Here is a 24167-nt window from a genome sequence, read left to right on the forward strand (position 1 = left end):
CCTTCACGAAGATGGAGTGAAAAATCGCTAAGACCAAATTGAATGGGGGTGAGGCCTGTGCAAGAAGTAAGAAAAACAAAGACACAAGATCATTTTATGAGTAAGAATGAGACTTCGAACTTTGTTCGAGGCTCTGATGTTATAGGTGCCAAAGTCCTCTTCTGTGTTAAAAATTGCTGCAGATTATTGTCATTATTTTTTTCCACCGCGTCAAAATATGTTTAAGAATAAGAATGAGACTTCCATTTCCATACTTTTGAATTCTTATTCAAAGTATTTATATCGTGTAAAAGGTTTGCAAAAAACTAAACCCGGAACCTAATATTTAAGCTGCAGAAATTCAAGTCCCGATTAAAGTAAGCGCGTTTCCACTTACCAAAAATTTAAAGGGAAAAAAATATTTGCTTCAAAACCGAGTCTTCTCTGTTCAAAGAACCCAAAGAGAAAGCAACTGGTTCAAAGGCTCAGTCATGAGTCAAGTAAGGTCTAACAAAACCCTTTTCATTTTCTGTCTTTCAATCCATTCAAAACTCCCGAAGAGAAAGTAAAGTAGTTAGAAGCAGTTGTAATTGTAGTTTCAGCTGCATAGTTTATATTAATCCAATTAAAAGGTTGACAAAGAATTTTAACAAATGTAAGTTGATCCCAATTGACATGAAATTCGACGTTAATATTAAGAGCAAAAAGAATAAAAAGCAGTAGTAATAAGTTTGATCGTGGAATTTTTAAAATATTAATATAATAAAAATTTATTAAATGGTTTAACAATAGATAGTTGTTGGAGCATTTTAATATTATATAATTAAAATTGATTTTTATTACGACATAAATGTAAATATGTGGAAGTTAATATAGAAATTGAGGATTAGTGAAAATGTTTAATCCCACATTAAAAATTAGAGAGATTATTTTATTCCTTTAAATTGTGGTGATTAATTAGCTAATATGCATTGATTCAGATATTGGACTAGATACGCGCCTAAAGAGGAAGTGAAGAAAGGAGGTGTCAAAAATGGAAATTTATTTTATTCCTTTAAGCTTATGAATTTCAGTTATACACCAAAAAATTTAGCAATTGCAAGCATTCTTATACACTAAAAAGAAATGTGTTCTTTCTAGTGGAGTTCTGGGTTTGAACACTTTGTGCAAAAGTTGTTCTACCACGAGCTTAAATCTCCCTAAAGAGAGTAAGTGTCACGCCTCAATCCAAATAGTATCGTGTAATTTTTTCTCTTCAAATTAATAATATTCTAAAGTATTATTCAGTTTCTCTTTATGTTATTTCCATTATTATTGCGTTTGCACCAACAATAGTTATATTAATGTAGTTATATATATATATATATATATATATATACACACACACATATATAATATCTTTCTCTCTCTCTCTCTCTCTCTCAAAAGTTTGAGGGCTGTAGACTATAGTACCTTAATTATTCTATTGATCAAAGGGTTACAATAATTGGGAATTAAAACTCTGGAAATCTTGGGCCATATATCACCTAAGCTCCTCTTATAATATCCCCCTAATTCCAATCCACCTCTGTTTCATTTTAGCATTTGAGTCAAAATCTTGATGTAATCAAGGATTTTAATTTATACTGTAATTGTTGATTACAATTAAACTGATGTAAGGTTTATATAAAATACACGATTTTATTTTATCTTTTGAAAGAGAGGATACATAAAATTTATTTTGAAACTAAGGCTTGGTTGATATTGTAAATAATACACAAAATTAAAATAAGGAAATAGTTTGAATTTTGAATTGAATCCTTAAAAATTCTCTAAAAGATTCTCTTAAAGAGTATCTTATCAACCTTTTTAAATCTTTGAAGATATATTGATGCACTGGTGTGTACAAATTAAAGCTAATATTGATTAGCATGTTAATATCTTAGGGTTTTAATGGGTAAATTTCAACTTTAGAAGAGGGACAGACAACATTGGGGTTGATTTTATTTTTGTGCCCTAAGCATGACTTCTTCAGGCACGTGATGGGCGTGAAGGCCGGAGACTTTAAAATTCTAAGTAATTAAAAAGCAATTTCCTCCTTTCTGGGTCCCAACTTTCATTTCTTGGCAAAGAGCGAAAGAGACTCAAGAGTAAAATGGTTAGAAATTTGTATTGTTCCAAGTCATACAAGTTGATGCATATAAATGGAACCCAACTCATCCTCATATTCATCAATCTTCACCAAATATATTGTTAACATCCATCTTAGCTTACACAACAAGATGGGGCAACTTAATGTGTTCCTTATAGTCATAACATTGGTTTTTCTTATGAGCATGCATGCAAATGAGGCAGCCAGAATCTTGCATGGAGGAGAACAAGAATTGCTGAACAAGAATTACAATGTTGCTTCTTTACAAGGCTCACTAGAAAAGGGTCCTGTCACTCCATCTAAACCTAATCCATCCACCGACCAAATTCATGCTTCAACAGTTAACCAAAAGGCCTTTGGAGGCCACAATATGGATCCTTTCAAAAGCTCACTAGCAAGGGGTCCTGTCACTCCATCAGGACCTAATCCACCCACACATATCCCAGCTCCATCTAAACCTAATTCAGGCACCCATAATATTCCAGTTTCAACTATTAGTGGAAGGGCCTTTAGAGGTCACAATATGGGTCTTTTCGAAAACTCACTAGCAAGGGGTAGAGTCCCTCCATTTGAACCCAATCCACCCACCTACATCCCTTCTCCTCATAATTAACCCCGCTTCAATTCAACCAAAGGGGTTTCCCATGTCACCCTGAAGTCATGGTTCCTCAAGGTGTACAAATTATCAGATGAAATAAAACCCGTTTAACGTTAAGATTAGTTAAATAAGAAAGAAGAAGAATACAATGATGCTGTTATTGTATTTAAATAACTAAATGAATAATGGAAACACACACGGCTAACAACCCTTCTTTCCACTTTGTTCTGCTATTTTCTTTGTATGATTCTTGTTATTTGCTACAAATATATGTATTTGAAAGAATTCAATGAAGTTGACGATATTACTTTCTTTCTTTTTTTGTTTATGTGCATCGATGTGTTATTTAATTATGTCCTACAAAGTAACTCAATAGTCTATATATATCCTAATTCATTTTATCTTACAAGGTGATGAACTGATGAATTCCATAGTCTATTTATAAGATTTTTTTATTTTTATTTTTTAATGTCTCTAATGCGTAATTCTCACTTTAGTTTCAAATTATATATTCATGTCATGTCACTGAGAATAGGGAAAAAATTATTAAGGAGAGTAAATTACTATACATAATATATTCATTTTTTTAAAATCATATTGAATATATTATATGTGTTTAATAATTTAGTTTTGGTTTCCCTAAAATTCGTTATCGTATGGATTTGCTCGATTCATATTAATCTCAATTACTTACGTCGTCATTGAGTGCCACCTCAGATCAACACAATTTTGTTTTAATGAGTTAAAACGAAACTTTCTTAATATCAGGAAAAAATATTTAACAATTTATAAAATAAACTATTTTTCCTATGGATTTTTTCTTTTTCTTTTCTAGTTTTATTATTTTTTCTTCTCTCTTTTCCAATACTGTGCCTATTCTCATTTTCTAAAAAAAAAAATTCTTACAAAACAAACACAAAAACCAATCCTCCTTTCTCAGTTTCTTAGAAAATTAAATTTTCTTTGGGAAACAAACATAAAAATCGACGGCCTTTTTTCATTTTCCAGAAAATGAAAATTTCACAAAAAAGAAGATTTTCTTAGAAAAAAAACATAAAAAACTAAATTACACAAATTAAAACCAGCATTTTTTTTTAAAAAAATTCAATAATTCCATTACAACAAGAACCAAATTACACAAAGCTGCATGTAGAGATCCAGAAGGATCCTCAAGGCTAGAACCCAAATTATAGCCAAAACCCATTGATAGGACCTAATGCATCACCACTACATCACGGCATGACCTAATGCATAGAGCACGAAGCTGCTGAGCAGCCCCAAACACACAAAAACTTGGCCTAACCAAGAGAGAGAGAGACAGAGGATAATAAACATATATATATATATATATATATATATATTTTTTTTTTAAATATAGTAAAGGATAATAATAATTTTATTTAATGACATGTATTCTTAAATGATGTGGCATCTTTTAATTGGACCAATGGTTAAAATTGTATGCTTATTTAACATTTAACCACCACCTCTCTAACCTATGTGGATGTAAGGGAGCAAATCCAAATGACATCTAATGTTAGGAAAATGGATCAAAATTTTGAATTATAGAGGATAAAATCAAAATTACCTTAAACTTTAAGGGAACTAATTTGCTAATTATATTAGATATTATTAATTTAGTGTCCAATTCATAAACTCATATTTTGCATATAATTTTTTTAAACTGAAAAATATTAGAATTAAAAAAAACTTAAAATTTAAACATTTTATAATAAAATACAACAAGGTAATATAATTGAGCAAATTTTGTTTTTTGTTTTGATTTGTTTATATGATGTATATATGATACCAAATGTTAGGAACTCATGGCTAGAACTCACCTTTGAAAACTGACTTGCAAGGGAAAAGGTGTCCAAGAGCTTATAAACACATGGTTAAACTTACACTTAATCCATGTGGGACATTAGGATCATAACATACTATCACACTCCGCTACCGACATCCACAATGGCTCATTCTAGTGACACTGACCCGATAGTAGCATTTTCTCTTTTTTGTGGATCCACTCATCTATTAGTTATTTTAATTTAACTTCTAGCCTTCTAAGTCGCCCCCTCTAGGATCCAATCACAAAACCGCAACTCAATTGATTCTATAATTAATAAATAAATTACACCCGATTACTTGGGGTGGTGTTTGGCTCTTATACTAAATTTGTGCTATCAAATCCACATAAGCGGACTTACTTACTGTTGTCTTAAAAAATTCTGATAATTACTTGTTGAATATAAACAAGGCAATAAAGTTCAACAGGGCCATAATATTCTCATTATTATTATTTTTAAATACCAGATAATAATATAGTACTCGATTTTTGGTAAGAACCTGAATAAAAGCACAAAGCTTTATAATAAGGATGAGCGTCGATTCTCCAAAAAAAAAAAAAAAAAGAAAAAAGATGAGCGTCACGAGCATGAGACTTTATTAATCAACGATTCCTCATAATAAGATCAAAATGTATTATGATATTATCACATATGGTAAAAATAAAATGCGTGTTCTTCAAGCAGAGAATACAAATGGGATGGGTCCCTCACTCTCTTCTTATTTTCATTGAATAATTGTTCAAAAGACAAAAAAAAAAAAATATATATATATATATATATATATATATGCGTGTTTGTGTTTCTGTGTGTTTTTTTTTAAATTTTCTTTTTAGAGTTTCAATCTATGTCATCATCCACTTTTGTGATTTTTTGTTCTTTATTATCAGACTAAGATATTAATCGGTTTTTGGTATAAGCGGGAATGGAACTCCAGATCTTTTATTCAACTATAATATATTTTACTAGTTAAGCTAATTGAAACCTATTATATATATGTGTTAATGTAGATTGAACGGTGTTAATAGAAAGAAAGCATCATGAATGAAATAAATACATAAATTGAGTATTGATCTAGTTGGAGAAATAGAATACGGTTCTTAGGCTACTTTGCAAACCTGGAGAATTATTTATTTATTTATTAAAATTATGGAATGATTTTGTAAGGCCTTTTTGTCCACATGGAAAAATATTTATTTATTTATTTATTTCCTTAGTTAATTTAATGTTAATTATTATCTTATTCCAGCAAAAAAAAAATTATCATCTAAATATCTTATGGAAATTTGGTGGAAGCAAACATAACCATATCAAATTAATGCCCTTTGTTTGGTTGTTCATACTTCATAGACCTAGCAAAGCTTTGGATTCAACTCTTTTGTGTACAGGTCAAGTCAAGTTCAAGTCAAAAATAGGTTAGACCAAAGCAGATTGTAAAATCTATAATCTTTACGATTGTATCCAGTCTTTCACAAGTTGGGTCAATCTTATGATTGACCGTATTGCTTTCACATAAAAATATATAAATAAATAAATGGGTTCTTGGGATTTTGAATTGAAATATGTTGTAAGCAGAGAGAAACTTGCAACATATTTCAATTCAAAATCCCAAGAACCCATTTATTAATTTATATATTTTTGGGTTTTTTTTTTATTTCTTTTATTTCTTATTATTTATTTATTGGTTTAAATAAAAAAGACTTACTAAACTCCAAATTACAACAATTTTGAAATTTTAAGGCTCATATTAATAAAATTGAAAATTTTCATGGTTTAATTTTTAGAATCACATAACCTTACATATAGTGCAACCCACCAAAAACTTGCAACTTTTCAGAATTCATAAATTTAGAAACCACATAATTATTAGTTTCTATTTTTGTTGCATTTTGCGATCTTAAAATTTAATCGATATATTGGGATATATATACATTCTTCAACTATAAATATTACATTTACCAACAAAAAAAAAATACATATATACACCCAATAGATCCACTACAACTAGTACATGATAGCCATGGTCCATCCAGGAACCCATGCCAAACATGGTCTTATAAAAGTAGAAATTACTTGTGCAAAAAGATATTTAGAGAAAGTCTAGAAACACACCAAAATGTTATAATATTTTCACAACATTTTTGTTTTTAGTTGTAGTAGGCTCTTGAATAATACTTTATTATTTAATTTAATTTAATTTATTATGACCTATTATGAATTGACACCACTCCACAACTATAGTTGTGATGCAGAAGAACTCGTATATATATAAAATGAGCCATGCATGCCTACCTAATGAGATACAACTTCACACAAGAAAGAGATGATGCTTGTTTACACACTCAAATGAAGTGCACTAAATTGAAATTATAGGACCTCTTTGAAAATGACCCAAAGTTTAAGGAGTCTTTTTGTGTTTTGTGACTTTGTCCTTTGTTTTTCTTTTTTATTTTTGCTTCAACTGTTCTCAAATATGTAAATAAATTGGTTAATTTGTTTTCTTTGATAACATATATTCTAATGTAATTATTTTTAAGGCTATGATGCAAAACTTATATTTTAAGTTTTTTTTTTTTTTGGTTTTTTTTTTTTTTTTTTTTCAAAATTCATTTTAGCTTTTTAACTTTGTTTTCATTCATTTCAGTTCTCTAAATTTTAGATTTATTCGATTAAAACTTTTCTGTCAGTTTTTATTAAATTTTTTTTGGAAAAAAAAAAATTGGAAAATATTTGAATTTTTTCAATTTAAAAAATTTGAAGAAAATTTTAAAAAATTGGAAAATTCACCACAACATATAACAAAAGTTGAAGGAAAAACTTTAATTAAATAAACTTGAAAGTTAGAGGACTAAAATAAACAAAAGTAAAGTTAGAGGATTGACATTTCAAATCAATTTTAGGCCCTCTACTTAATAAATTCATAAAATTTTTAACCAAATCCCTGTGTTATGGACTCATGGTTGCTCAAGACTGGAATAGTCGTGTCTAAAGAAGAAGTGCAAGTAGGCAGTATTCATTGATTTCCATTTGGATTATATCAACATAGTAACCCAACATTTCTCCAGAATCAAAGTAGGCACACAAAGAGGCAAGCACCTACTGTCAATTACACATCCTGAGACAGCAGCAACTATCTTCTACTTCTCTAGCTCCCAGCCCAGACAGAACCTACTTAATTATCCATTAATTAAGGTAGTGAAACTCACTTTAGAAGATTAACATGAGCAAAGTTTGACTCTTAGACAAACTGATTGAGAAACTCATCCACTGGGGTGTATTTAACATCATGATATAGCTGTGAAGCTTCCACTTCAAATGATGGATCAATTTCAAAGTTGGTTTGACCTCCCTTCACGAAGATGGAGTGAAAAATCTCAAAGTCCAAATTGAATGGAGGTGAGGCCTGTGTAAGAACTAAGAAAAACAGAGACACAAGATCATTGTATGACTGTATGAGTAAGAATGAGACTTCCAACTTTGTTCAAGGCTCTGATGGTATAGGTGCCAAAGTCCTCTTCTCTGTTAAAAATTGTTGCAGATTATTATTATTATTTTTTTCCACCGCGTCAAAATATGTTTAAGAATAAGAACGAGACTTCCATTTCCATACTTTTGAATTCTTATTCAAAGTATTTATCTCGTGTAAAAGGTTTTGCAAAAAACTAAACGCGGGACCTAATATATAAGCTGCAGAAATTCAAGTCCCGAGTAAAGTAAGCGTGTTTCCACTTACCAAAAATTTAAAGGATAAAAAATATTTGCTTCCAAACCGAGTTTTCTCCGTTCAAAGAACCCAAAGAGAAAGCAACTGGTTCAAGGGCTCAGTCATGAGTCAAGTAAGGTTCTAACAGAACCTTTTTCATTTTCTGTCTTTCAATCCATTGAAAACGCCCAAAGAGAAAGCAAAGTAGTTAGAAGAAGTTGTAATTGGAGTTTCAGCAGCGAAGTATATATTAATCCAATTAAAAGGTTTTCAAAGACTTTTAACAGATGAAACTTGATCGTGATTAACACGAAATTTGAGGTGAATGTTAAGAATAACTTTCAATCCATTCAAAACGCCCAAGGAGAAAGCAAAGTAGTTAGAAGAAGTTGTAATTGTAGTTTCAGCAGCGAAGTATATATTAATCCAATTAAAAGGTTTTCAAAGACTCTTAACATATGTAACTTGATCGTGATTAACACGAAATTTGAGGTGAATGTTAAGAATAAAAATTTATAATACTAATTATAGGCTCATGCGTTGCACGGTTTTATGAAAAAACTTATAAAATAAATGTATAAATAATTATATATTTTAATAAATTCAATAAAAATAAAAGAAAAAATTATCAAGTCTAAAAGTTGATGCTATTATCATAAAACTGCTCATTGCATGACTTCTTCACGCACGTACGTGAAATCTGGAGACTTCATAATTCAAAGCAAACAGCAGTTTCCTCATTAATTTTTGACCCATTCAACTTTCATTTCTTAGCAAAGAGAGTCAAGAGTAAAATGGTTAGAAACTCATATTGTTCCAAGTCATACAAGTTGATGCATATAAATGTAACCCATCTCGTCCTCATATTCATCAATCTTCATCAAATTGTAAACTTCCATCTTAGCTTACACAACAAGATGGGATATCTAAAGGTGTTTCCTGTAGTCATGACATTGCTTTTTCTTATGAGCATGCATGCAAATGATGCTGGCAGAATCTTGCATGGAGGAGAACAAGAATTGATGAACAAATATTCAATCAACCAAAGGGCTTCTGTGGGTTACAATGTTGCTTCTTTACAAGGCTCACTAGCAAAGGGTCCAGTCACACCATCTGCACCAAATCCAAACACCCACATTCCTGCTTCAACAATTAATAACCAAAGAGCCTTTGTGGGTTACTATTTGGATTCCATACAAGGCTCACTACAAAAGGGTCTAACCCTACCATTTGAGGCCAATCCAAGCACCCACAATCACGCTTCAACAATTGATCAAAAGGCATTTGTGTGTCATGACAACATAGGTTTATTACAAGGCTCATTACAGAGAGGTCCAACCCCACCGTCTGCACCAAATCCAGGCACCCACATTCCAGCTTCAACATTTGGCCAAAAGGCCTTTGTGAGTCATGACAACAAGTTTTCATTACAAGGCTCATTACAGAGGGGTCCAACTCGACCATCTGTACCAAATCCAGGCACCCACATTACAGCTTCAACATTTGGCCAAAAGGCCTTTGTGAGTCATGACAGCATGGTTTCATTACAAGGCTCATTACAAAGGGGTCCAACACCACCATCTGCACCAAATCTAGGCACCCACATTCCAGCTTCAACATTTGGCCAAAAGGCCTTTGTGAGTCATGACAACAAGTTTTCATTACAAGGTTCATTACAGAGGGGTCCAACTCGGCCATCTGTACCAAATCCAAGCACCCACAGTTTAGCTTCAACATTTGGCCAAAAAGCCTTTGTGAGTCATGACAGCATGGTTTCATTACAAGGCTCATTACAAAGGGGTCCAACACCACCATCTGCACCAAATCCAGGCACCCACATTCCAGCTTCAACATTTGGCCAAAAGGCCTTTGTGAGTCATGACAACAAGTTTTCATTACAAGGCTCATTACAAAACTCGGGTACCAAATCCAGGCACCCACATTCCAGCTTCAACATTTGGCCAAAAGGCCTCATGACAACACCATTTCCAGGGCACCCACATTCCAGCTTCAACATTTGGCCAAAAGGCCTTTGTGAGTCATGACAACAAGTCATGGCTCATTACAGCCAACTCGGCCATCTGTACCAAATCCAGGCACCCACATTCCAGCTTCAACATTTGGCCAAAAGGCCTTTATGAGTCATGACAGCATGGTTTCATTACAAGGCTTATTACAAAGGGGTCCAACACCACCATCTGCACCAAATCCAGGCACCCACATTCCAGCTTCAACATTTGGCCAAAAGGCCTTTGTGAGTCATGACAACAAGTTTTCATTACAAGGCTCATTACAGAGGGGTCCAACTCGGCCATCTGTAGCAAATCCAGGCACCCACATTCCAGCTTCAACATTTGGCCAAAAGGCCTTTGTGAGTCATGACAGCATGGTTTCATTACAAGGCTCATTACAAAGGGATCCAACACCACCATCTGCACCAAATCCAGGCACCCACATTCCAACTTCAACGTTTGGCCAAAAGGCCTTTGTGAGTCATGACAACAAGTTTTCATTACAAGGCTCATTACAGAGGGGTCCAACTCGGCCATCTGTACCAAATCCAGGCACCCACATTCCAGCTTCAACATTTGGCCAAAAGGCCTTTGTGAGTCATGACAGCATGGTTTCATTACAAGGCTCATTACAAAGGGGTCTAACACCACCATCTGCACCAAATCCAGGCACCCACATTCCAGCTTCAACATTTGGCCAAAAGGTCTTTGTGAGTCATGACAACAAGTTTTTATTACAAGGCTCATTACAGAGGGGTCCAACTCGGCCATCTGTACCAAATCCAGGCACCCACATTCCAGCTTCAACATTTGGCCAAAAAGCATTTGTGAGTCATGACAGCATGGTTTCATTACAAGGCTCATTACAAAGGGGTCCAACACCACCATCTGCACCAAATCCAGGCACCCACATTCCAGCTTCAACATTTGGCCAAAAGGCCTTTGTGAGTCATGACAACAAGTTTTCATTACAAGGCTCATTACAGAGGGGTCCAACTCGGCCATATGTACCAAATCCAGGCACCCACATTCCAGCTTCAACATTTGGCCAAAAGGCCTTTGTGAGTCATGACAGCATGGTTTCATTACAAGGCTCATTACAAAGGGGTCCAACACCACCATCTGCACCAAATCCAGGCACCCACATTCCAGCTTCAACATTTGGCCAAAAGGCCTTTGTGAGTCATGACAACAAGTTTTCATTACAAGGCTCATTACAAAGGGGTCCAACTCGGCCATTGTACCAAATCCAGGCACCCACATTCCAGCTTCAACATTTGGCCAAAAGGCCTTTGTGAGTCATGACAGCATGGTTTCATTACAAGGCTCATTACAAAGGGGTCCAACACCACCATCTGCACCAAATCCAGGCACCCACATTCCAACTTCAACATTTGGCCAAAAGGCCTTTGTGAGTCATGACAACAAGTTTTCATTACAAGGCTCATTACAGAAGGGTCCAACTCGGCCATCTGCACCAAATCCAGGCACCCACATTCCAACTTCAACATTTGGCCAAAATGCCTTTGTGAGTCATGACAACAAGTTTTCATTACAAAGCTCATTACAGAGGGGTCCAACACCACCATCTGCACCAATTCCAGGCACCCACATTCCAGCTTCAACATTTGGCCAAAAGGCCTTTGTGAGTCATGACAACAAGTTTTCATTACAAGGCTCATTACAGAAGGGTCCAACTCGGCCATCTGCACCAAATCCAGGCACCCACATTCCAACTTCAACATTTGGCCAAAATGCCTTTGTGAGTCATGACAACAAGTTTTCATTACAAGGCTCATTACAGAGGGGTCCAACACCACCATCTGCACCAAATCCAGGCACCCACATTCCAGCTTCAACATTTGGCCAAAAGGCCTTTGTGAGTCATGACAGCATGGTTTCATTACAAGGCTCATTACAAAGGGGTCCAACACCACCATCTACACCAAATCCAGGCACCCACATTCCATCTTCAACAATTAACCAAAAGGCCTTTGGAGGCCACAATATGGCTCTTTTCAAAAGCTCACTAGCAGAGGGTCCGGTTACTCCATCTAACCCTAATCCACCCACCCACATCCCTTCGCCTAATTAACCCCTCTTCAAATTGACCAAAGGGGTTTCCCAAGTCACCTTGAAGTCATGGTTCCCCGCTCATGGTGTAGAAACGGATGAAATAAAACCCATTAAAATTAACATTAATCAAATAAGAAATGGAAACAAACACGGCTAACAGCCATTCTTTTCACTTTATGTTGTTTTATATTCTTTGTATTCATCCTGTTATTTGCTACAAACATATGTATTAGAAATAATTTTATGGAGTTCATGATGAGATCTCTCTCTCTCTCAGAGTGAATCCATGTGTTATTTTTGTCCTAGCTACGAGGTAATAGTACGTATATCCTAATATATTTCATCTTACTAGGTGATGAATTGCATGATCCATGATGGGCATGCACGCTATAATTTTTCTTAAATTATTTTATGGGATTTTTTTAATGGTCACCCTATGCTATATGATGTTATTAATATTTAGGGAATTAGTTTCAAATTGTATTCATGTCATGTCATTGAGGAGAAGGGAAAAATATCAGGGAGAGTATATTATTAAACATAAGATAGTTATTCAAATTATTAAAAATAATATAACTATTAACATTTTGGAAATAGTTTCAAATTATATGCATGTGATTTAATCCTTTAGCTAGTTAATTAATATGGACTAGTCGTAGAACCTATGCGATGCATGGAAAAATTTGACAATTTGTTTTTTGGTTAAGTAAAAAATGAAAATAATAAATAAGATTTATAAGTATTAGTCCAAAACCTTTTTAAAAATGATGTAATCATTTTCTAATAAAATATAGTTTATACAATTAATATATTAGATTTTCTAAATTAGGCTATCTATATTTATTATTTGAAATTGTTTTAAATTTTTAAAAAAAAAATTTCAAGAAAACATAATACATTTTACATTCAATTATTATACAAGGTGAAATATTTTGTAAATAATGTAATGTGTGATTAGAATTTGTTTCTAGTACTCCTTGTAAATGGTTCATTCTCTATACATCTTAAATAACCTAAAAAAAAAAAAAGCAAATATAAGTAACTTCATCACTTATATTAGAAAAAAAATATATAAGACTTTAATTGGATATGAAAAATGTAATTTTATCAAGAATTTACCAACATTAAGTTGAGAATGTGATATAACTGTCAATGAAGTGGCCCATTTTTCTACACAAACTCCTTTTCCAAAGCATCACCAAAGTGGACCGAATGAACCAAAATGCTATGCTAATGTGACTCAACAAAAACATATTAACAATAAATACTACGACTCAACTTTAGATATTATATAGATGAGATCAACAATGTCTATACAGATTAGAATCAAGTTAGAGTTTGTATAATTCTTAATTTTAAAATTGCAACGTTTGATTGCTTTTTATTTTTTCTTTAATATGAATACCAAATTTCATGTTAAATTTTATAAAATTGTAAATTATAACCTTTGTGGTAATTTTCTTTTGCCACCTAAAGTTTCAAAATTTTGACTCGATCTCAGTTATAGTTTGAATTTGTTCCCTTTCATTAATCTCAGTTGTTGAGGTGGCCATTAAGTGCCACCTCAGATCAACACGATGTGGTTTTAATGCATGCTGACGAGCCTAATCCAACTAACAAATCACTTCTACCTTCTCCGATCTTTGTCATTCTCCACTGTATGCTGCTGTTCCAATAAGATCTTGACCACTTTTGGCAAGATCCAGTGAGTCTCTGCAGGACAGATTAGCTCCACATCTGACACATTTGAAACATTAGGAACAAAATTAACGAATATAAATGTTAAGGACCAAAATAGTAATTTACCCTAAGGACAATATAAAATAGAGACAACCATATATCAATTTGTGTTTATAAGTGTAGTTGATAAACTGGTCTTGCTAAATTGCTAGTCAAGTGAATATTGCATACTGTTAGTTTTTAGACCTCTTAAAAACACAATTGGATTAACCTAGGTAATTAGCCAAGTTGTTACTTAGTCCAATTTAACAAATACTAGGTTATCACAATCAAAACAATCATATCATGTAAAACAGCGGAAAGATAAATAATATACAGATATGATCACCTAGGAAACCAAACCGGTAAAAACTTGGGGAGGATTTAATCTAGCTATTCTCAAGGTAAACTTGAATCCACTATCTTGAAAGAATCGAAGTTCATACAATAAGACTTACAAGCCCCCACGCTTGACTTCTTATTGCTACCAACCAGTAGAACTTATTGACACGACCATGTGCAAGCTCCAAATCCACGGACTCCTTCTTTCTTGGATTCACCATCAGATACAAGCACACCCGCTTGTGTTTCTTTAAGCTTCAATGGCAGCAACTGAGTTGATCATCAAAGTGTAGATAACATCTCCTCCTTGAAAACCCTAAGTTTTGTGTAAAAGAAAACTCCTCTAGATCTCACAAGAGATTTACACAAAACAGAAAATATGAGCAACAATACAACTCTCAAGCAACCAAGACTTTAGAGAGGTTTGGGTACAAAACCCTAAAACCAAAAGAGGCACAAGAGGGACTCTAATCTCTCTCGCTTCAGTCTCAAAAACGTGGCTTAGGGTTTCCTTTATATAGTGGGAGAAGTAGATCTGAAACCCTAATCCTTAATGGGCTTAAGCTGCTGTTTGGGCCGACTTAAAATTCTACAGATATGATTTTCGATTGATCGAGCCTGTTCTTCGATCGATCAAACCAGGCAGAATATGAAGTCTTCTTCTTGCAGCTTGTATGTTCTTGGATCTTGACTTGAATCACCTTGTGCATTGTCTAATAAAACCTATAGACTCTAAGATCTATATCTAGACAAGTTTGTGTTCACGATTTGCCAATTTTTCTAAACATTTTGAACCTAACACATACAACAATTTCAAGGCATGGCATGGCATGTTTTATGCTACAAAAATTTGAGTAGTAAAGAAACAGTACATTCACGAGCCAAATGTTAATGCAGATATAATACTGATACAAAAAAGAAAGAATAAGAAGTGAAGGTATTTGTTGAGGGGAAGGTATTTGTTGAGGTGGTAGGGGTAGCAGTAATTTGGTGCAAAATTTGGAAACCTGTTATATTCAGATCAAATGCATAATGAGCCAGTGAGGACAGTCAAAAATCTAAAGCTCATAAATATATCAGTTCAATTTGTTGATTACGCAAAGCATTTCTAATACATCTTCTAGTGCAGTTAGGATCTTATAGAGAAAGAAGCAATACATTTTTGTATAAACTGAGAAGGCAGCTGATGGGATATGTATATGCCCCTCATTCTCTTCTTATTTTTATTCCATATTTGTTTTGGTTATGCATACTATTAGCATTTTTCTAGTGATAACATTAGCATCTTTAATACATGTATTGAGACTTTTTGTTTGTATATTTCTATATTTTCCTTGAATTTATGCTGTCAACTTTTTTCAATTTGTATCTTCATTTCTGGTTGCTAGTTTTCACTGTTTGGAACTGGCCATATAATTGGTTAACAATATTCTTATATACTAGCCAACAGTTGTTGGGCAAAAGCCTCAGGGTCACAATGTTTTTTGCTGGACTCCTATAGCCACGTACTTGATTTTTGTTTGACATGTTCTAGTTTGTATTACTGAGACATTTTTGCATCATCTTGTGCTTTACGGACGCCTTTGCCATTAAATTTAAAGGTAGATTGCCTAACTGATTTTTTAATTTTTGATTTTATCCCTCACTTCTAAAAATCCTGTAGTGGTCCAATCCCAAACCTCTTCTTTAATGAGGGAATGCCAATACCAGAACTACAAGGCTATTGACGAAGAAAAACCATTTTTTAACTTTTCCAAACTATGTACAAATTTTTTAGAACAGCACCTTGATACTTCCAGAACAGTGGTGATATATTGCTAATTCACCTGAAAGGTTACTCTAGTGGTTTCATAGATTTTGATAAATTTTTTACCAGTTTCCAAATAATCTTATTGTCTTAATTAAACAAGGCATAAATAATGGCTGTTTTTAGTCATCTTAAAATTGGCCTGATAACTTGGTCTAGTCTATAACTTTCTCAACAGCATGCCTTCAGTTGCTGTCATCCATGAGAGTCTGATCAATCTTAGGCTAACATTTCAAGTCAATTTTAGGTCCTGTACTTATTAAATGCATATAGTCAAAAGTGTTATGGACTTATGGCAGCTCAAGACTGGCACAAACATGTGCCAAGCCGCCAAGCAACACGGAAACCAGGATCTAAAGAAGTGAAAGGAGGCAATATTCATTGATTTCCATTAGGATTATTTTAACATACTAACCCAACACTTTCACAGAATCAACCAAAGTAGGCACTCAAAGAGGCAAGCACCAACTTTCAATCACACAACCTGAGACAGCAGCAACTATCTTCTACATCTCTCCCAGCTAGACAGAACCTACTTAATTATCCAATAAGATGGTGAAACTCGATTTAGAAGATTAACAATAGCAAAGTTTGGCTCTTTAGACAAAATGATTGAGAAACTCATCCACTGGAGTGTATTTTACATCGGGATAAAGCTGTGCGGCTTCCACTCCAAATGATGGCTCAATTTCAAAGTTGGTTGGATCTCCCTTCACAAAGATAGAGTGATAAACTGCTAAGTACACATTAATTGGAGGTGAGGTTTCTGTAAGAACAACAAAATAAACAAACCAATGTTAAAACACTTGCACCCTTGCCAGCATTTAGTCAATTAAATATACTTTAATCGCTTTCAAGTTCAAGCAATTCAACCGAGAATTAATGTTGCTGAACATCAAAGAAACTTATTGGTAATTTTGAAACTCCAAGAACCAAATTACACATGCCTCGTATTCATTCCCAAAATCATTAGGATTGCCTTTAGATTTGACGATTTGAAGAACAATTTTTAGTCTAAATTGCTTGATATAAATTAAAGAACAGATTATGATTTAGGTTTTGGGGATTTTTCTCAAACAAAAACACTTGCAATAGATTTGAAATGACTTCTTACACCTAATCATCAAATCCACATATTACTGAAGCTCAAGTCCATTCATAAGTTTTCATCAATAAAAAATAATTTGCTATTTCATACCCCTATTCAAGTCATATAAACTAAAATTTGAAATCCAAATCCTCATTTTTAAGTACTTTTTTTCAAAATGAACCATAGATTCTTTTCTTTCCCCTTATAAATCCTAAAATTTATGAAGAGATATTTCTCACTAACCTTTAATGTTCTTTAGAAGTTGTTCCTCTGGAAGATAGATTCTCTTGAGGGTTTTACCAATCTTCTTCTCCCACAAAGACACAAGATCATTGAATGAGCAGATGTTTCCAGGAGGTCTGATGTAGAGAGCTTTGTTCAAGGTTCTTGGATCATCCACAACTCTGATAGTATAAGTGCCAATGTCCTCTTCTCTGTTAAAAATTGCTGCAGATTTTTTTAATTAAAGGAAAAAAAAAAAAAAAGCCTTGTCATTCGCTTTCCATTTTGTTAAATATACAATACATTTTCAACTTTATCCATATACATAGTGGGGGCCTGCATTGAAAAGTATGAGCAACTTAGGCAATGAGGATGCCTGCCAATTGCTTCACGTCTATACTAATTTGTACTCCAGTTGCTTCGCGTTAAGACAGAGTCTTTGAGCAGTCAATTTTGTCCATATTGCAGTTCAAAAATTAAATCTTGTGAAGTCCTTTAGTCAAGTAGGATTAGATTGTGGGAAAACAATGTGAATCAAAAGTAAACATTATTACGTGTGTTTTATGTCCTTTCCAGGAATCTCTTGAAACTATTGTGATCAAATGACAAGTATGAAGAAAACCCATGAAGAAGTTAATTTAATTTCATAATAGCATTATGAATGAAAAATGTTCTTGTACCTTTTGGATTTCCATCCCCTAAGATAATGACTCTTTCTCTGGGGGGGTCCTGAGGCTCCAGTTTGTGCCAAAGTGGGGAGGTGGAAGCCAGAAAAACAGTTGGAACACACAATGGTGTAAGGAATTTTCTCAGCTGCAATCATTTGATGAATTTTAGACTTAATGGCAGATACTGTTTTCATAGGTTCAACTGCTTGGCAACGCTCTGCTTCGTTTGCAAACTCTGAAGGAAAGAATCTCTGACAATGAAAAGCATTTTCACAATAAACCATGTAATTCAAAGACTTCCAACTCTATTCATTTAGTCAGGTTAGCACATCAATAGAAATTCATAGTACATAAGAAAAAGTCTATTGGTTTTGGAACCATAATACAACAATGTATAATCATTGCACAGTCAGTTAATGGCTCAAATGGGAAAATATTACATTATAGGAAAAAAATTCTCATAATAGGATCATGCTCAAAGAAAAAAAAAAAAAACTAACATGAGGAATAAAAAAGCTCTAAAATTTATGCTTTACATAAGATCAGTCCAACTTTCTTTCTTTCTTTCTTATTTAATCATACATGAATCTTACTAGTCCTTACAATTTTTGAAAGCTCATTTAGTGTGTAAAACAATAGTGAATGTTTAGACCCCAATTACAAAATAACCAACACAAACTTATACTCAAACAATATAAGTGCGGAATGATAAATATAAGCCATACCAAAATATTGCAAACTACTCCAAGCCAAAATTTAATCACAACACGGTAGTAATTAAAAGCAAAGAGTAAGGGTTAGAGAGAAGCAAACGCAAGATAACATTAGCACGTGTTATCAAAAAGGAAATCGAAGAACTAGGCAAAAAACCTCTCCGCCGCCCTCCAAGCGGTAAAATGATCTACTAGAAAATCAGTTGGAATACATGAATAGCAATAGACCCTTTAAGCCTAATCTACCCGATGCACTTAAGCTCTCCTAGCTTCTTGCTTCAACAGGATTACGCCTAACCTTGTCTTCTATAGCTTACCGGATCCCACAATAAGCCCATTACATCAACCAAAATGAATTGGTTCTCTCTTGAATTGCTTCCCAAACACCAAGAACCTTCTCATTGATATGAATATGGTGAGGTAAGAATTTGGCTAAAGATCCTCTCAAGGGTATGATAATGGAGAGGGTGAGAGTAGAGAAATTTGGAGAGTCAAAGGTATAAGATTGTGGATGAATCAATCTTGTTGTTCTCTAGGGTTTATGAAAGTTCAAATAGTGTATAAAACACCCTTGAACGTTTAGACCCCCAATTACAAATTAACCAATTAAAGTTTTATGACAAACAACTAGTGTGCCGAAAATGAATAAAAGCTATAAACAGAATTGGTAAACAATCTAAACCAATTAAAATCACAACCCACAGCAGATAATAAAAGGAAAAGATAAAAGGGAAGGAAGAGGCAAACAAACGGACAACACACGATGTGTTATCGAAGAAGAAACCGAAGCTCTCGGCGTAAAACCTCTCTGCCGCCCTCCAAGCGGTAAGTAATCCACTAGAAAATGTAGTTGGGATACATGAACAGTAATAGACCCTCCAAGCCTAATTTACCCGATGTACCTAAGCCCACCAAGCTTCTTGCTCCAACGAGGTTACGCTGAACCTTTTTCTTTTCTAGCTTACTAGATTCCACTATAATCCATAGCATTCGCCATCCTTGGCATCTTCAAATGCTTCCCAAAACTCCAAAAACACTCAATACTCTAAATGGGTGTGGGTAGTGTTTGGATAGAAATCTCCTCTTAATAGGTATGACAATGAGAGAGAGAATGAGAAGAGACTACAAAGATTTCTCTCTAAGAATGAGTAGCTCTCTCTAATTGGGTGGGTGTTTTGAAGAAACCTCTCTTAGGGTTTTTCTTTCTAAATAGCCACACATATTTTGTGGGAATGAGAGGTATTTATACTGGTGTGAGAATGGAATGCGAAGAGTCAATTTTTCCAAAACAGGGTTGGCTGGCGACTTGACCTCGCGACTTGACTGAGTCGCGAGTTCAAGCCGCGAGCTAACTGAATGGCCAGTTTGGATTTTTGTCCTATAGTGCTCCAGCTGGCATGACTGTTTAGCTCCTTTGCATACTCTATGTGTGTGCAACTTTTGGCGGCTTGCAAGCCTCGAGCCTCTCGCAAGATCCAGCCACGAGTCCCTGTTTCACTGCACAGTCTTGAGCATTTCTTCACACTCTCTCACACACTACCCTTACATGATTCCCACCTAAATACAAGGTTTCTAAGTGCTGTATTACAAGCAAATTTATCACGGAATAAAGCCAACATATGGTTGATTAAATTCAACCTTACAGTTTATCTCTCAAAATTCTCTCTGGAAGCTCTCAACATTTCATGGGTACAAGGGTATTTATGGAAGGGTATGATAAGGAATGTGAAAATTCATTTTTCTGCAAAACAGGGTGCACTGGCGAGTCACTCACGATTGGGACAAGTCGCGAATTCCAGTTGCCAGATAACAGAATGGTCAGACTGTACTTTTTATCTTGTAGTGATCCAATTGTCCTGACCCTTCAACTTCTTGCATGCTTCACACATGTGCTAGATTCTGGCGAGTCACCACTCGCGAGTCAGTCACGAGGTCCAATTGTGAGAAGCCTCTTAATGCACACACTTGATCAATTCTTCACACTCTCTCTCACACAACCCTAACATTATTCCCACCTAAATACATGGTTTCTAAGTACTGAATTACAAGAAAATTTGGCATGAAATAAAACCAACACATAATTGAATAAATTCAACTTTACAATTCTGCTTAATAATAAATTACTAAAATGATGCCCTTCTTTTTCTTTTAATAGTTAATTAAACAGAGTGCCTGATCCTCCATTAGAAACTCAACACATGGCTATATTGTTGGGTTGTATTTGAATATGTATGAAAAAGGTTAATAGAATGCAACACATTGTCTACTATGTGGTAAAGACTAGTATCACTGCCTAAAAGATTCATCACCAAGAGAAGAAAATAACAACCAAATACCAAATATATAATCACTAGAACTCTAAAATCAAAATCCACATTTTTTTACTTTATTTTTATGTCAGGAATTATTATTCATCTTTTCATTAACAATGTATTCAGAGTTCTTAAAGCAGTCAATTAATTCTTAGAGAGTTCTTAGAGTTCACTTTTTCTATTCTTTGGTCAATACATATGCAAAATTAGATACTAGAAAAAAAATTGAAAAAAAAATTATGGAGGTAAAGAATGGACAAATCACTATTTTTATCCATGAATTACGTGGCAAAGTTCATTTTCGGACCTAAACTATTGTCCCTAAACTACCACTTATGTAAATCTAGTTCTTGAAATTTTTAAAACAGTTCAATGTTACTCTTGCCCCCACTTTTCTTTTAGAGATCCAGAGATTTTTTCGTAAAATTACTTTACATATCCAGTAATATCTTACTATTAATATAAGACGATAGATTTTGAATGATGCACAATTTGGGGATTGAACTCTAGATTTCTTATACAACTATCAGAAATTTTACCAATTGAGTTAGCTGGAACTCATAGTTTAGGAATGAAATTAATGTTAGTTTTTAGACCCCTTAACACAATATGTTTAACCTAATATTAAGCCAAGTTTATTAATTAGATCTAGATTAGACTAATATTTGTATAACAAATATAATGTGGAAAAATAAAGAATACAAAAATCTGATGACCCAAGAAAACCTAACAATAAGACTTAGACTACTAATATCATATTGCTACCTCGAGTAGAAAACTTACTATCACGACCACATGACAGCTCCGAGTCTACGGACTACTTTTTTCTTTGATCTACAACAACCACAAGTTCTTCTACTTGTGACTTTGAGACTCTACTCAAAGGTTTCAGATCTTCTTTATAGTTCTTTATGTAGCAACTAAAGAAATCATCAAGTTCTTGACGTGAATCTTGATCTTGATAACTCTATGTGTATGTATGAAGGTAAACACCTCTTAGATCTCACAAAAAGATTCAATACACAACTCAACAAAAGACTTCTAAAACATAGCTAGGGTTTTTCCTTTTATACTTGGAGTGAAACGCAAAACCCTACACGTCATACAAGATTGGGCTGGTTTAATAATTCTGCAAAAAATTACTCATCCACGAGGTTCAATCGATCGAGCCTAATTTTCAATTGATCGAGCTTTGCAGATTTTGAATAGTAATTCCTACAATTACTCAATTCCAATTTTACATTAAACCACACTTTGAGCAAGCCTAAACCTAGACTCTATATTTTGATCATGGTTTGCCAACATAATACACATTGAAGTTCTAATACATTACTTCCTAAAGTTTTAGAACCTAACAATTAAAATAACAATTAGAAAAGAAATTTTTATCTAAAAGCAAGGAAGGGTTATTACTCATATTACCTTAACATTACTAGCTTCTTTAATAGCAGCAATGATTTTATCTTGATCGGCCAAATTATGGTGACCAATCGTAGAAATCACCACATCCACGCCTCCTTTATTGCCCTCACCAAACTCCCATGCTCATACAAATCTCTATTAAACATATGTAACACCATAGCAACATTAACCAAATGATTTGTAGCACGAGTCTCACTCACTTATTATTATTATTATTATTATTATTATTATTTAAACCGACTATGTTTCCAATAAAGAAATCCAAAGTTCAAAATTGATCTCCTCCATTGTAATTATAGAGAAAAAAAAAAAAAAATCCTACCATGTCATGATTAGTAAAGAAGGCATTTATTTTCATAATTAAGGGTAGGATTGGATTTGGAACCCAATTCATTCATTATTCTATGACAAAAGATTTGACAGTTGAGTCAACTAAAACCAACATTAATACTATTTTTGGATTGCAATCATATGGGGTTCTAGAGATAATAAGTAATCATCGCCTCCACCACAAGAATGTGGTCTTATATTACTATAAACGTAAGTAATAACAGTGAAAATGTATGAAAGATGTTGAAGCTTATGTACAAAGACAAAGAAGGCTCCTAAGGTGATTAAATGGTGGATGATTTTGGATTTAGCATGGTTAGAGAGGGAGCATTCTCGGACAAGAACAAAAGTAGGATGGCCAGCCTCAGCACTGGCTTCAACTATGAATTTTCCAATGTACCCAGTTCCTCCAATGACCAAGATCTTGCTTTTTGCAGCTATTGGAATTGTTTGGAACCCACTTTAATAATATTAAATTGCAGACAATATCATAGGGATTCTTAGTAGTAAGAAGACTTTGAGAGGATTGAACTAGGAAGGTGCTGCTTCATATTATAGTTGGAGAGTTTTGTGTTTTGAGTTTTGACCGTTTCTGCTTCTCAATGAGGGAAATTACCTTGTGATTATGATAGTCATAGGTTTGTTGGGGATTGACTAAGCTTTTTGTAAAGTTGTGATTTACAACTATGTTTTGTGTTGGCTTCATTCCATGACAAAATGTGTTGTAATTGCTTTAATTTTGTTCTTTGTATTTTGTGGGATTTTATTGTATTGGGTTTAATATTAAGTTGGTGAAGAATCAAGCATAAAATAAAGAATCAACGGATTTCGTGAAAAGCTAACCCGTGAAAAAGCCATGTGAGGAGCACATGATTAGAAGCTGAAGAGTCGTGCCAGGCTGTTGTTTTCGTGAGTGTCTCGCGGGTAAGGCCTTCCCGCAAGGTAGTCGCGAAAGATTCTGCTTGGAGGTTTTTTTATGTGTGACTTTCTTACCCGTCACCCATACTATATATACCCTCATTACCCATAAATGTAGAGGAGGCCTTTCAGAGAGAAAAACCCTAGATAGATTTTCTACAATACACACACCCATCTTTTAGAGAGAGAGCTACTCATCCTTAGTGAGAAATCATTGTAGCCTTTTCACTCCTTCCCTCTCCCATTGTCATATCTTGAGAGGAGATTTATACCTAAACACA

General features: G+C 34.1%; 2 protein-coding genes and 1 pseudogene across 2 annotated transcripts; 2 read left to right on the top strand and 1 right to left on the bottom strand.

The window, feature by feature from the left end:
• Positions 1 to 10296: 10296 nt before the first annotated feature.
• On the top strand, positions 10297 to 11565 carry LOC115966950 (arginine-glutamic acid dipeptide repeats protein-like). Its single transcript, XM_031086075.1, has one exon. The coding sequence runs from the start codon at positions 10297 to 10299 to the stop codon at positions 11563 to 11565; it is 1269 nt and encodes a 422-aa protein (XP_030941935.1).
• Positions 11566 to 11576: 11 nt separating this feature from the next.
• LOC115966951 (leucine-rich repeat extensin-like protein 5) lies at positions 11577 to 12362 on the top strand. The gene has a single exon (XM_031086076.1). It carries the CDS (start codon positions 11577 to 11579, stop codon positions 12360 to 12362), a length of 786 nt encoding a protein of 261 aa, XP_030941936.1.
• A 4448-nt stretch (positions 12363 to 16810) lies between these two features.
• On the bottom strand, positions 16811 to 23604 carry LOC115966952 (annotated as a pseudogene).
• Positions 23605 to 24167: the final 563 nt, after the last annotated feature.

The sequence above is a fragment of the Quercus lobata genome, chromosome 11 (assembly GCF_001633185.2).
Source record: "Quercus lobata isolate SW786 chromosome 11, ValleyOak3.0 Primary Assembly, whole genome shotgun sequence".
Lineage (NCBI taxonomy): Eukaryota > Viridiplantae > Streptophyta > Magnoliopsida > Fagales > Fagaceae > Quercus > Quercus lobata.

Coding starts and splice junctions, on each gene's coding strand:
- LOC115966950 (XM_031086075.1), top strand. CDS start 10,297: ATGACAACAAGTCATGGCTCATTACAGCCAACTCGGCCATCTGTACCA.
- LOC115966951 (XM_031086076.1), top strand. CDS start 11,577: ATGGTTTCATTACAAGGCTCATTACAAAGGGGTCCAACACCACCATCT.